Source organism: Pleurodeles waltl, chromosome 10, assembly GCF_031143425.1.
Source record: "Pleurodeles waltl isolate 20211129_DDA chromosome 10, aPleWal1.hap1.20221129, whole genome shotgun sequence".
Lineage (NCBI taxonomy): Eukaryota > Metazoa > Chordata > Amphibia > Caudata > Salamandridae > Pleurodeles > Pleurodeles waltl.
The window spans coordinates 447089906-447105563 of NC_090449.1; the positions used below are offsets into that span (position 1 = coordinate 447089906).

Below are 15658 nucleotides of genomic sequence, written 5' to 3' on the forward strand. Positions count from 1 at the left end.
TCATTTTACTAAATGCCTAAAACATCTTCCTGTGGGGAGATACGAGTGGCTAGGTGATAGCTATATTAAAGAAGAGTGCAAGTTGCCCTTTGAATATAAATGTCTGAACGGCGAAACAGAGGTCTTTCTTAGCGGAAGCAAATGTTAAACTAGTGTTAGTCATTCAATGATTTGCAAACAGGTGTCCCTTCATGGCCTTTGCAATGCGAGGGTCGCAAACTTTGCCTGTTTTCTGAGGGGTACTCCCGTCCCTTTGATCCATCTGGCATTTCATGTACTTTGAATGGAAGTTATGTGTTGCTAAACAAACAAAGCTGTTGCGGTATGCGACCAGGACTTGCCTATTTAATTTCAGTCTTTAGGATCGTAGTGTGTTGCGGACATGTTTTATTCCCCCCCCCCCCCCAACACAAGAGTAGCAGAAATGTGGCCTCACATTGATACTACTAATGTAAATCATGACAAGCTGAGCAGACTAGAGGGGTTACTGTTCCAGAAGCGAGTTGCGTTGACATCGGCTAGATAGACGTATTCTCTCCAGATAGCAAGATCATCAGCCGAGATACAATCCCTATTAAATACCAAGTTACCCAAGCACTATGAAAAGCTGGTATCCCGAATATTCAAAGCTTTGAGCACTACAGTGATTGTCAATTTTTTTAAGGCTGTAGAGTCTCGATTCGTGTCCATCTTCCAGACTGTCTTCGGAGTCATTCCGTCGGCCATCCATTCACTCTTTTCCAGTGAATTGGGTGTCTTTCCTGTGACTTTGGCATTGATTGGCAGGATACTACTGCTGTTTTTCATGATACGCAGTTGTTGTGCCTTCCCAGCTACGCAAAGTGAGGGAGCTACTACCACCAGCCCAGCTGTGCCGTGATCTCATTGTATAGTTGTTTGGTGCTCCATTGCTGGAAGAATTGGAGCATAATTGGTCATTGGCATTCAGACCAGTCCTATGGTGTGCGCGTATCGTAAACAAACAAATGTACACTGTTCCAAAAAGGACATGAAGAGACCACCAGGCACTTCTATAAATAGAAGCAAGAGCCCTCACACATCTTATTAGATGTCATGCTTCATCATAGGGCTCGCTCCTCTTCAGACTGGCGCTGCAATTTTTGACGGGTCCCACAAGGGGGCTCTTTGCCGAAGATCTTAATTGGTAGTGTGTGCCATGGTACAGAGCACGTAGGAATGAATTTAAACCTACTGGCAAAGAACGAGGAGCAAAAAGCAGGAGAGAAGTAAAGGGTTCAAACTGACTCTGGAACCTCCAAAACCTACTTTATTGATTGTGGCAGGATCCCAGTCAAGGTTAAAAACACTGTGGAGTGAAAAGGAAATAAGGTTGCCATACTCTACCTTAATATTAGTGTAAGGAACTTGCTTCAACCACTAAAAAAAAGTTTGCCGCCTCAAAAAAAAGTCCTACCGGATCAAATGGCGCTTCATCAGGACCACATAGAAAATGTCTTCTCCTGAGCTGAAGTGAAAACTATATTAAGTATAGACCTTTGTGTGAAAAAAGCCAAATCAGAACAAAACGCATGTCTTAACTCATCAAACAAGTTACACATCTAATAGATGAAGTAAAAGAAAGCCTGTGGAAAGAAAACCCAAAACATGAGGACCACAGTATTTTCAGGGTCCATTAACAAAGGCAAAAATGCACTAAATATAAGTAGTGAATGTTAAAAAGTGATGTGGCACTCGGTGTTGATGTGATGCCATGCTAGGTGGTAGAAAGATAATCCGGCGCACTACTGCTTACCATCCTCAATTAGAGACTGTGCCCCATGGGAAAAAGCGTGCCAATAGGCTGTTGTATCTAAATAGGTACAAAAGGAATGTGAAATCATAATTTTATGGGACAAACAGATACTCAAAAAGAGAACTGAATTGCTGAAGGACTGATAAAGTGTATACTGCTGGCAATACACAAGTACCACCCACTATATAGATGTAATAGGTTAATAATCTCGGGTGAGGTACAATTATTCCCCCACATTTCTGTATTGACCTTTATATTTCCACAGCAAAATAGACTGAACCGACACACATAAGGGAAAGAAAATGGAAATTGGAAGGTACTAAATGAAAAGAAGTAAATGGCTCATCTTGGTTAATCATTAAATATAGGAGTCTGTGGTTTCAAAGGGGAGCAGAGGAACTCTACTTTTGACCAAGCTAAACGGTCGTTATAGCAATGAAAATTGCTAGTGTGAACAAAAAACTGAGGAAATACCAAAAGAATAGGCATTGCGTAAGCGTCTACTATAGTATAGCAAAAAACCTTATCTAGTGCAAATGAATACGGATATAAAGCAAAAACACACATCAGGAGGGGCTCGCCCGTGGGAGTAATATTACTCAAATTTTTTGCGACAGTCTGCAGCCGAAGACCTACCCCGGGGCTGCATTCCCAAAGAGTAGAAAATGAACGCGGCTCCCATGTCAAATAGGGAGGTCAAAGACGCGGGCACCCAATCAGCGCAGAGGTTCTGGTGTATCGCGGCGGTACTCCGGAAATGTTAGAAACTGTAGACAGATAACATCCCTTAGTACATACAGAGGTGATACAGACGACAGACTACAGTGGTTTCAACAACGAGAGGAAACAGAAGCAAGACATTGTGTGATGTTGTCGCGCTGTGGAAAAAAATTATAACAGGTTTGGGCTTTGTACCAACCCCCAAAGTGGACTTTTTCACCTTAATTGTGAACTCTCCCAATTCTTTAGAAAGATTTGGTTGCATTTCTTTTTTAAGGACAAACCCGTAGAGCTGTGGAAGGAGGACACTGAACTTAAAATTCCATCTTCTTTTGTTACCCCCACTGCGGCAATGCCCTGCGGGTTGCTTGCTTTTGAGAAAGCAATCATGACTGATATAAGTAAATTACGTCCAAAACACACCTTTGTCAATATCCCCACAATAGAGAGGATCACGCTCAAGACATTAGCATTAGACCAATCCATCATCATCAAACCAGCAGATAAGGGTGGAGCGATTGCTGTCCTCAACTCTCAAGAATATAGGAAAGAATGTCTACGCCTTTTGAGTGACTCTACATATTATGCGCCCATCTCAAGAGACCCCACTGAGAGATTGCAAACCCAGATACGTACTATGATCCACGAGGCTGAAACCATGGCATGGATATCTCATAAGGAGACAGAATTTCTAGAGACCCTCCATCCTCGCATCCTGTATTTCTACTGCCTCCCCAAGATTCATAAGGGCAAACTGCCTCCTCCGGGACCTCCCATTGTATCAGGAATAGGGTCTGCTCTTGAACCCTTATTTTGTGCGATCACTTTTTGAAACCCATTGTGAGAGAATATTCCACATTCTTGAAAGACACTAAGGATGTCCTTAATTTGATTAGCTCTATCAATGCCACCGACAAGGTACATGCCCTCATCACCCTTGATGTGGAAGCTCTTTATACCTCAGGGAACTAGACTACGGGTAGTTGAAGACACTTTAATGAATAGACCATGGACTTCACCTACCCCAGTTCACTTCATTATGCAATGTACCTCTTTAGCCTTGACTGAGAACTGTTTTCAATTTTAAAACCAACTGTACCATCAAATACGCAGCACATCTATGGGTAGTACCTTTGCTCCTAGTCTGGCAAGCCTATACTGTATGTGTATCACTTTGAACAACTTTTCATACTTAATAACACCAACCCTTATTTTGGCAATATCAGATTATGGCGTTGTTACATTGACAATATCTTAATTGTATGGCAAGGCCAGATACAGAATGTGGACCCCTATATAATCTGGATCAATGGACTTGATTCTTTTCTGAAGTTCGCTTCAACAATTTCTTCCACCAACATTTCCTTTTTGGATCTGATGATTACTATCAATCAGGGCAAACTAGAAACCCGAACTTATCAAACAAACGACAGACCGCAATAGTTTATTACTATATGAGAGTCACCACCCTAGAGCTCTATGTGATAATTTACCTTGTGGTGCTGCAATTATGACGAAGTCGTAAAAATTGTCCATATCAGTTTTTAAAGCACAAGCCAATAAACTGTCGGCGAAGCTGCATGAACGACATTATCCCCACAAGGTGATCAACGCAGCCCGAAAACAGGCTTGCGACAACAATACAGAGGCATTATTAACAACCGAACTCAGAGAGACTGAAAATCGTCTTAATTGCATCTCTACATATACTGCACTGTCTAATACTTTTAAAAAGTTGACTAACAATCGATGGTCGATCCTTAGAAGAGGAGAGGTTTCAATACCAAAACCCTTGTTTGCCTTTAAAAAATCTACTAACATCAAAGACCTAGTAGCACATACCCGACCATTGACAGTCCCAAACGAATCAGAACAGACGACACTGTGGCAACTTCCACCAGTAGTTGGTCATCATCCATGTGACAATTGTAATGTTTGTGTACTTACCAAACGGGTTAACACTCTAGATTTGGACCCTATTAGTACCTGGCGCCTTTTGAAACACACTAATTGCAACACCCGTAATTGCATTTATTTGATCACTTGTCCTTGTGCCTTATGGTATATTGGAATGACTACGAGACCAGTTAAGGTCAGGATTAATGAACACCGTAGTAGCATTAGATGTGGACGCCTCACCGCCAAACTTAGTGTCCACTATCTTGATGTAAACCATACTCCTGATGATATGTGGTGGGTCGTCCTTAATACTCCTAAACGTTCTACCAAATCTCTATTAGAAGTAGAACTACGCTGGGTCTTTAACCCCTTCCCCGCCACGGACGTAATGGTTACGTCCATGGCAGCGCCCGTGTGGCGCCATGGACGTAACCATTGCGTCCTGAATGCTTCCCTCGGGAGAAGCGCTAGCGCTCCTCCCGAGGGCCGCCCCCCCACCCCCCCTAGGTCAGGGCTGACCGGGGAATCCCTTCCCCTTCCACCCCCCGACCCCCCCCCCACCCCCCCTGTGACGTCAGCGCGCGCTGATTTGTCACAGGGGCCTCCCTAGTCGCGCTGGAAGCTCTGCTTCCAGCGCGATTGAAAAAGAAATGCAAAAGCATTTCTTTTTCAATCACTTGGGAGGCCCGGAGGGGCTTCAAAGGGAAGGAAAAGTATTTCCTTCCCTTTGAAGTCCCTCCGAGGGTTTCAAAAGCCGGATTGCTTGCAATCCGGCTTTTGAAACCCCACTAGACACCAGGGATTTTTTTTTTTTTCATTGAAATTGACCAAAGGGAGCGACCCCTTGGGCAAGGGTCGCTCCCAGGGGGGGCATTTTTTTGAAAAGGCCTTTTCTGCCCCCCCTGGGGGCAGATCGGCCCTTACTAGGCCGATCTGCCCCCAGGGGGGGCAGAAACCTCTAGGCACCAGGGACCATTTTTTTTTTTTTTTTTTCTTTTTTTTTTATTGAGGTGGGGAGCGACCCCTTAGGCAAGGGTCGCTCCCCTTGGGGGAAAATTATATTTTGGCCATTTCTGCCCCCCTTGGGGGCAGATTGGCCTATTTTGATGAGGCCAATCTGCCCCCAAGGGGGGTAGAAACCACTAGACACCAGGGTTTTTTTATTTTTTATTATTGTTATTGAAAAAAGGGAGCGACCCCTTGGGCAAGGGTCGCTCCCAGGGGGGGGCATATTTTTGGGAAGGCCTTTTCTGCCCCCCCTGGGGGCAGATCGGCCTACTATTAGGCCGATCTGCCCCCAGGGGGGGCAGAAACCTCTAGGCACCAGGGACCCTTTTTTTTTTTTTTTTTCATATTTTTTTTTTTTGGTGGGGAGCGACCCCTTAGGCAAGGGTCGCTCCCTGGGGGGGAGGGCAATTTATTTTAGGCCATTTCTGCCCCCCCTGGGGGCAGATCGGCCTATTATTAGGCCGATCTGCCCCCAGGGGGGGAAGAAACCTCTAGGCGCCAGGGCAAAAATTTTTTTGGTGTTTTTTTTTTTTGTTCTTTCTTTTTTTTAGAGATGGGGAGCGACCCATCAGGCAAGGGTCGCTCCCCTGGGGGGCAAATTGTATTTAGACCATTTCTGCCCCCCTGGGGGCAGATTGGCCGATTTTAGGTCAATCTGCCCCCAAGGGGGCAGAAACCACTAGGCACCGGGGATTTGTTTTTTGGCGCCAATGTCACGCAGGGGGGAGCGACCCTGTAGGCAAGGGTCGCTCCTGGGGGGCGGGGGGTGGGGGTTGGGGGGGCAAATTTATTTTAGGCCATTTCTGCCCCCCCGGGGGACAGATCAGCCTATTATTAGGCCGAACTGCCCCCGGGGCGGGGCAGAACACTCTAGGCGCCAGGGCAATTTTTTTTTTGTGTGTTTTTTTTTTGTTGTTTCTTTTTTCAGAGATGGGGAGCGACCCATCAGGCAAGGGTCGCTGCCCTGGGGGGGCAAATTGTATTTAGACCATTTCTGCCCCCCTGGGGGCAGATTGGCCAATTTTAGGTCAATCTGCCCCCAAGGGGGCAGAAACCACCAGGCACTGGGGATTTGTTTTTTGGCGCCAATGTCACGCAGGGGGAGCGACCCCGTAGGCAAGGGTCGCTCCCGGGGGGGGGGGGGGGAGGGGGGGGGTTGGGGGGGGCAAATTTATTTTAGGCCATTTCTGCCCCCCCGGGGGACAGATCAGCCTATTATTAGGCCGAACTGCCCCCCGGGGGGGGGCAGAACACTGTAGGCGCCAGGGCAATTTTTTTTTGTGGTTTTTTTTTTTGTTGTTTCTTTTTTTAGAGATGGGGAGCGACCCATCAGGCAAGGGTCGCTCCCCTGGGGGGGCAAATTGTATTTAGACCATTTCTGCCCCCCTGGGGGCAGATTGGCCAATTTTAGGTCAATCTGCCCCCAAGGGGGCAGAAACCACTAGGCACCGGGGATTTGTTTTTTGGCGCCAATGTCATGCAGGGGGAGCGACCCCGTAGGCAAGGGTCGCTCCCGGGGGGGGTGGGTCTTGGGGGGGCAAATTTATTTTAGGCCATTTCTGCCCCCCCGGGGGGCAGATCGGCCTATTATTAGGCCGATCTGCCCCCGGGGGGGGGGGGCAGAAACCTCTAGGCGCCAGGGGAATTTTTCTTTTTTTTCTTTGTTTTTTTTTTTTAGAGATGGGGAGCGACCCATCAGGCAAAAGTCGCTCCCCTGGGGGACAAATTGTATTTAGGCCATTTCTGCCCCCCTTGGGGGCAGATTGGCTGAGTTTAGGTCAACCTGCCCCCAAGGGGGCAGAAACCACTAGGCACCGGGGATTTGTTTTTTGGCGCCAATGTCACGCAGGGGGAGCGACCCTGTAGGCAAGGGTCGCTCCCGGGGGGCGGGGGCTGGGGGGGCAAATTTATTTTAGGCCATTTCTGCCCCCCCGGGGGACAGATCGGCCTATTATTAGGCCGAACTGCCCCCCGGGGGGGGGGGGCAGAACACTCTAGGCACCAGGGCAATTTTTTTTTTTGTGTTTTTTTTTTTGTTGTTTCTTTTTTTAGAGATGGGGAGCGACCCATCAGGCAAGGGTCGCTCCCCTGGGGGGGCAAATTGTATTTAGACCATTTCTGCCCCCCTGGGGGCAGATTGGCCTATTATTAGGCCGATCTGCCCCCGGGGGGGGGGGGCAGAAACCTCTAGGCGCCAGGGGAATTTTTCTTTTTTTTCTTTTTTTTTTTCTTTGTTTTTTTTTTTTAGAGATGGGGAGCGACCCATCAGGCAAAAGTCGCTCCCCTGGGGGACAAATTGTATTTAGGCCATTTATGCCCCCCTTGGGGGCAGATTGGCTGAGTTTAGGTCAACCTGCCCCCAAGGGGGCAGAAACCACTAGGCACCGGGGATTTGTTTTTTGGCGCCAATGTCACGCAGGGGGAGCGACCCTGTAGGCAAGGGTCGCTCCCGGGGGGCGGGGGGTGGGGGTTGGGGGGGCAAATTTATTTTAGGCCATTTCTGCCCCCCCGGGGGACAGATCGGCCTATTATTAGGCCGAACTGCCCCCCGGGGGGGGGGGGGGCAGAACACTCTAGGCGCCAGGGGATTTTTTCTTTTTTTTTCTTTGTTTTTTTTTTTTTAGAGATGGGGAGCGACCCATCAGGCAAAAGTCGCTCCCCTGGGGGGGCAAATTGTATTTAGACCATTTCTGCCCCCCTGGGGGCAGATTGGCCAATTTTAGGTCAATCTGCCCCCAAGGGGGCAGAAACCACTAGGCACCGGGGATTTGTTTTTTGGCGCCAATGTCACGCAGGGGGAGCGACCCCGTAGGCAAGGGTCGCTCCCGGGGGGGGTGGGTGTAGGGGGGGCAAATTTATTTTAGGCCATTTCTGCCCCCCCGGGGGGCAGATCGGCCTATTATTAGGCCGATCTGCCCCCGGGGGGGGGGGGGCAGAAACCTCTTGGCGCCAGGGGATTTTTTCTTTTTTTTTCTTTGTTTTTTTTTTTTTAGAGATGGGGAGCGACCCATCAGGCAAAAGTCGCTCCCCTGGGGGACAAATTGTATTTAGGCCATTTCTGCCCCCCTTGGGGGCAGATTGGCTGAGTTTAGGTCAACCTGCCCCCAAGGGGGCAGAAACCACTAGGCACCGGGGATTTGTTTTTTGGTGCCAATGTCACGCAGGGGGAGCGACCCCGTAGGCAAGGGTCGCTCCCGGCGGGGGAGGGTGGGGGTTGGGGGGGCAAATTTATTTTAGGGCATTTCTGCCCCCCCCCCCTGGGGCCGGCTGAGCTACAGGCCAAACACCACAGGTAGGCACCTTGCAAAAAACACCTCTGTTTTCTGTGAAAAAATATGTTGTGTCCACGTTGTGTTTTGGGCCATTTCCTTTTGTGGGCGCTAGGCCTACCCACAGAAGTGATGTACCATTTTTATCGAGAGACTTAGGGGAACGCTGGGTGGAAGGAAATTTGTGGCTCCTCTCAGATTCCAGAACTTTCTGTCACCGAAATGAGAGGAAAAAGTGTTTTTTGGGCCAAATTTTGATGTTTGCAAAGGATTCTGGGTAACATAACCTGGTCAGAGCCCCGCAAGTCACCCCATCTTGGATTCCCCTGGGTTTCTAGTTTTCAAAAATGCACTGGTTTGCTAGGTTTCCTCAGGTGTCGGCTGAGCTACAGGCCAAAATCCACAGGTAGGCACTGCTTTTTATAAAAAAATGTGATGTGTCCACGTTGTGTTTTGGGCCCTTTCCTTTCGTGGGCGCTAGTCCTACCCACACAAGTGATGTATCATTTTTATCGGGAGACTTGGGGGAACGCTGGGTAGAAGGAAATTTGTGGCTCCTCTCAGATTCCAGAACTTTCTGCCACAGAAATGTGAGTAACATGTGTATTTTTAGCCAAATTTTGAGGTTTGCAAAGGATTCTGGGTAACAGAACCTGGTCCGAGCCCTGCAAGTCACCCCTCCTTGGATTCCCCTAGGTCTCTAGTTTTCAGAAATGCACAGGTTTGGTAGGTTTCCCTAGGTGCCGGCTGAGCTAGAGGCCAAAATCTACAGGTAGGCACTTCGCAAAAAACACCTCTGTTTTTTTCCAAAATTTAGGATGTGTCCACGTTGCGCTTTGGGGTGTTTCCTGTCGCCGGCGCTAGGCCTACCCACGCAAGTGAGGTATCATTTTTATCGGGAGACTTGGGGGAATGCTGGGTGGAAGGAAATTTGTAGCTCCTCTCAGATTCCAGAACTTTCTGCCACAGAAATGTGAGTAACATGTGTATTTTTAGCCAAATTTTGAGGTTTGCAAAGGATTCTGGGTAACAGAACCTGGTCCGAGCCCCGCAAGTCACCCCTCCTTGGATTCCCCTAGGTCTCTAGTTTTCAGAAATGCACAGGTTTGGTAGGTTTCCCTAGGTGCCGGCTGAGCTAGAGGCCAAAATCTACAGGTAGGCACTTCGCAAAAAACACCTCTGTTTTTTTCCAAAATTTAGGATGTGTCCACGTTGCGCTTTGGGGTGTTTCCTGTCGCCGGCGCTAGGCCTACCCACGCAAGTGAGGTATCATTTTTATCGGGAGACTTGGGGGAACGCTGGGTGGAAGGAAATTTGTAGCTGCTCTCAGATTCCAGAACTTTCTGCCACAGAAATGTGAGGGACATGTGTTTTTTTAGCCACATTTTGAGGTTTGCAAAGGATTCTGGGTAACAGAACCTGGTCCGAGCCCCGCAAGTCACCCCTCCTTGGATTCCCCTAGGTCTCTAGTTTTCAGAAATGCACAGGTTTGGTAGGTTTCCCTAGGTGGTGGCTGAGCTAAAGGCCAAAATCTACAGGTAGTCACTTTGCTAAAAACAGCTCTGTTTTCTGTGATATGTCCACGTTGTGTTTTGGGGCATATCCTGTCGCGGGCGCTAGGCCTACCCACACAAGTGAGGTATCATTTTTATCGGGAGATGTGGGGGAACGCTGGGTGGAAGGAAATTTGTGGCTCCTCTCAGATTCCAGAACTTTCTGCCACAGAAATGTGAGGAACATGTGTTTTTTTAGCCAAATTTTGAGGTTTGCAAAGGATTCTGGGTAACAGAACCTGGTCCGAGCCACACAAGTCACCCCTCCTTGGATTCCCCTAGGTCTCTAGTTTTCAGAAATGCATAGGTTTGGTAGGTTTCCCTAGGTGGCGGCTGAGCTAGAGGCCAAAATCTACAGGTAGTCACTTTGCTAAAAACAGCTCTGTTTTCTGTGATATGTCCACGTTGTGTTTTGGGGCATATCCTGTCGCGGGCGCTAGGCCTACCCACACAAGTGAGGTATAATTTTTATCGGGAGACGTGGGGGAACGCTGGGTGGAAGGAAATTTGTGGCTCCTCTCAGATTCCAGAACTTTCTGCCACAGAAATGTGAGGAACATGTGTTTTTTTAGCCAAATTTTGAGGTTTGCAAAGGATTCTGGGTACCAGAACCTGGTCCGAGCCCCGCAAGTCACCCCTCCTTGGATCCCCCTAGGTCTCTAGTTTTCAGAAATGCACAGGTTTGGTAGGTTTCCCTAGGTGGCGGCTGAGCTAGAGGCCAAAATCTACAGGTAGTCACTTTGCTAAAAACAGCTCTGTTTTCTGTGATATGTCCACGTTGTGTTTTGGGGCATATCCTGTCGCGGGCGCTAGGCCTACCCACACAAGTGAGGTATCATTTTTATCGGGAGACGTGGGGGAACGCTAGGTGGAAGGAAATTTGTGGCTCCTCTCAGATTCCAGAACTTTCTGCCACAGAAATGTGAGGAACATGTGTTTTTTTTAGCCAAATTTTGAGGTTTGCAAAGGATTCTGGGTAACCGAACCTGGTCCGAGCCACACAAGTCACCCCTCCTTGGATTCCCCTAGGTCTCTAGTTTTCAGAAATGCACAGGTTTGGTAGGTTTCCCTAGGTGGCGGCTGAGCTAGAGGCCAAAATCTACAGGTAGTCACTTTGCTAAAAACAGCTCTGTTTTCTGTGATATGTCCACGTTGTGTTTTGGGGCATATCCTGTCGCAGGCGCTAGGCCTACCCACACAAGTGAGGTATCATTTTTATCGGGAGACGTGGGGGAACGCTGGGTGGAAGGAAATTTGTGGCTCCTCTCAGATTCTAGAACTTTCTGCCAAAGAAATGTGAGGAACATGTGTTTTTTTAGCCAAATTTTGAGGTTTGAAAAGGATTCTGGGTAACAGAACCTGGTCCGAGCCCCGCAAGTCACCCCTCCTTGGATCCCCCTAGGTCTCTAGTTTTCAGAAATGCACAGGTTTGGTAGGTTTCCCTAGGTGGCGGCTGAGCTAGAGGCCAAAATCTACAGGTAGTCACTTTGCTAAAAACAGCTCTGTTTTCTGTGATATGTCCACGTTGTGTTTTGGGGCATATCCTGTCGCGGGCGCTAGGCCTACCCACACAAGTGAGGTATCATTTTTATCGGGAGACGTGGGGGAACGCTAGGTGGAAGGAAATTTGTGGCTCCTCTCAGATTCCAGAACTTTCTGCCACAGAAATGTGAGGAACATGTGTTTTTTTAGCCAAATTTTGAGGTTTGCAAAGGATTCTGGGTAACCGAACCTGGTCCGAGCCACACAAGTCACCCCTCCTTGGATTGCCCTAGGTCTCTAGTTTTCAGAAATGCACAGGTTTGGTAGGTTTCCCTAGGTGGCGGCTGAGCTAGAGGCCAAAATCTACAGGTAGTCACTTTGCTAAAAACAGCTCTGTTTTCTGTGATGTGTCCAGGTTGTGTTTTGGGGCATATCCTGTCGCGGGCGCTAGGCCTACCCACACAAGTGAGGTATCATTTTTATCGGGAGACGTGGGGGAATGCTGGGTGGAAGGAAATTTGTCGCTCCTCTCAGATTCCAGAACTTTCTGCCACAGAAATGTGAGGAACATGTGTTTTTTTAGCCAAATTTTGAGGTTTGCAAAGGATTCTGGGTAACAGAACCTGGTCCGAGCCACACAAGTCACCCCTCCTTGGATTCCCCTAGGTCTCTAGTTTTCAGAAATGCACAGGTTTGGTAGGTTTCCCTAGGTGGCGGCTGAGCTAGAGGCCAAAATCTACAGGTAGTCACTTTGCTAAAAACAGCTCTGTTTTCTGTGATGTGTCCACGTTGTGTTTTGGGGCATATCCTGTCGCGGGCGCTAGGCCTACCCAAACAAGTGAGGTATCATTTTTATCGGGAGACTTGGGGGAACATAGAATAGCAAAACAAGTGTTATTGCCCCTTGTCTTTCTCTACATTTATTCCTTCCAAATATAGGGGTGTGTGTAAAAAAGACATCTATTTGAGAAATTCCATGTAATTCACGTGCTTCTATGGTCACCCCGGAATTCAGAGATGTGCAAATAACCACTGCTCCTCAACACCTTATCTTGTGCCCTTTTTGGAAATGCAAAGGTTTTCTTGATAGCTATTTTTTACTCCTTATATTTCAGCAAATGAATTACTGTATACCCGGTATAGAATGAAAACGCACTGCAGGGTGCAGCTCATTTATTGGCTCTGGGTTCCTCGGGTTCTTGATGAACCTACAAACCCTATATATCCCCGCAACCAGAGGAGTCCAGCAGACGTAACGGTATATTGCTTTCGATAATCTGACATTGCAGGGAAAAGTTACAGAGTAAAAAGTAGAGAAAAATTGATGTTTTTTTCACCTCAATTTCAATATTTTTCTTTTTCAGCTGTTATTTTCTGTAGGAAACCCTTGTAGGATCTACACAAATGACCCCTTGCTGAATTCAGAATTTTGTCTACTTTTCAGAAATGTTTAGGTTTCTGGGATCCAGCATTGGTTTCATGACCATTCCTGTCACTGACTGGAAGGAGGCTGAAAGCACAAAAAATTGCACAAATGGGGTATGCCCCAGTAAAATGCCAAAATTGTGTTGAAAAATTGGGTTTTCGGATTCAAGTCTGCCTGTTCCTGAAAGCTGGGAAGCTGCTGAGTTTAGCACCACAAACCCTTTGTTGATGCCATTTTCAGGGGAAAAACCACAAGCCTTCTTCTGCAGCCACTTTTTCCAATTTTTTTGAAAAAAACAAAATTTTCCCTGTATTTTGGCCAATTTCTTGGCCTCTTTCAGGGGAACCCACAAAGTCTGGGTACCTCCAGAATCCCTAGGATGTTGGAAAAAAAGGACGCAAATTTGGCTTGGTTAGCTTATGTGGACAAAAAGTTATGCTGGCCTAAGCGCGAACTGCCCCAAATAGGCAAAAAAAGGCCTGGCACAGGAGGGGGAAAAGGCCTGGCAGCGAAGTGGTTAAACTAGGGACCCACATCCACGGACTCAATGATGATATACTGTGGATGAGCTTCCTTTCTGCTACTCGATAGGCCTCCTACTTATGAAACATTGAGTCTTTGTTATTTACAGCATATTGCACGTTGGTTAGTTGAACATCCTTTTTATCTCCAGAGGCCTTTTTCTCCTTTCTGACATACTTTCCATATGACTTCTTTATGGTCCTCCCTTTAACCTATTATCAATTACGTTTTTTAAAACTTTACTTATTCAGACTCCCATATATCACGTTGGTAACTCAACCTTCTCTTGTCTAGTATATTAATCTTCCTTTTTCATTGAACGGAGTATGATCTAATTAAATACTTTGGATTGGCTGTGCCAGGGGACGTGCCCGCTGTATAAATATACGCAATTTTTATCATTTTTTTCCACCGTGTGACACCATCGCACTTCTTGCTTCAGTTTCCCCTCGTTGTTGATACGACGGTAGCCGGTCGTCTGTATCACCTCTGTATGTACTAAGGGATGTTGTCCGTCTACAGTTTCCAACATTTCCGGAGTACCGCCTCGATACACCAGAACCTCCGCACTTTTCAGTTTGTGGCAAGAACAGTCTGGTTAGGAGTTTACAAAGCTAATAGCTTTAACTCGTTTTCATTCGTGGTCCCTTACAATTCATGTGCGCTTTATCACCCTAGATCTGAATGTTTTTGGTTTCATAACCTGCATAAACGAACTATGCATAAGTGATTACTCAAAGCAATGGTTCAGGCTGTAATCTAACCCACCCCAAGGTGTCACTGTTGCCCAGCTGATAAAACCATAAAATGCTGTAGTAGCTGCTGCGGTTGATATAGCAGGCCAAGTGGTTCTCTTGTTAGAGGGAAAATCTAAACATAAATGATTATCACGACAGTACATCATATTTAAAACCAAACCTTCCTACTTTATTTCGAACCCCACAGTCTCCTTTCTGATTAAGACCATGCTGAAAGAATTATCTCCTAGAAATCCCCGGAAGATTGGGGGGGGGGGGGGGGGGGGGGAGGAGGGGGGAGTTTCACAAAAATCACGCATTGGATACTTGCTGCTGCTGACAGGACACAAAGGTCTGGAATCCAGGGGCCACTCCGAACCCCAGCTGGTCAATGAAGGGAGGCTCGTCCTGGCTATGAATCTGAACTTTGATCCCTGCTTCGAAGGAAGTCTCCTCTGCTCGCACACACAGAATGAGCCACGGACGTGAACAAAAACAATAAAAAAAGAGAGAAAGAGAGAGGGAACATTTCAGAGCATTTAGACCACGTTACTTTGTGGACCAAAATCAGCTATTCTGTCATGGCTAGTGCATTTGCTCTGCTGCCTGTAAATTCTGTGTGTAGCAAAACACTAAACCTGGTGGCTTGAAAACATTAATTCAGAATTAAGGAGACAGTGAGGACAACAAATAACATCATATTAAGAAAAGGCGGAATATATTTCCAAAATATGATGGGTTCTCAAATGCTGTGAATGTGCTACACATGAGATGAATTTTATGGCCAGACCGGAGGCTCATATTATGCTTCTCTAACTTGCTTTGTTCACAATAGCAGCAGTCAAGAAACTACAATTCCCATGAGGCTAAGGGCAACATAAAGCCAATGGGAATAAAAAACATATTGGGTAAAACACCAATAGGAACTAGGCACATAGTATAATCACCATACTTGACTGCGACCAGCCCTCTTTCTTGCTGCCTGCAGTCAAAATAAGTGTTACGTCATCCCTTTTTATTATTATTATATACATTATTAATGGTGTTATTTATGTTTATACTCTGTGTTTCGCTATAGTGCGCAAGCCTTTCCTTTTCTCATTTACCAAGTCAATCCTTTTATACTTGTCACCCCCCCTCCCCTCGCCGCTCCTGGAACGCCGCTCGCGCTCCTACTTCAGTTTAACGGTTGGGAATGGTCGCGATGTCTGTTTACCGCGTCCGACCTGTTCCTCACCATCTGGTTGTTCCACTGCCTTTCTTCCTTG

The 15658-nt window shown here is 47.0% G+C and overlaps 1 protein-coding gene across 1 annotated transcript in view; it reads right to left on the bottom strand.

The window, feature by feature from the left end:
• Nucleotides 1-15658, bottom strand: part of LOC138262427 (acid-sensing ion channel 1C-like) — a 1178398-nt gene that overhangs the window by 603552 nt on the left and 559188 nt on the right. Inside the window, exon 3 of the mRNA XM_069212327.1 lies at nucleotides 14718-14845. Within this exon, the coding sequence (XP_069068428.1) occupies nucleotides 14718-14845 (128 nt within the window). The remainder of the gene's footprint in view (nucleotides 1-14717; nucleotides 14846-15658) is intronic.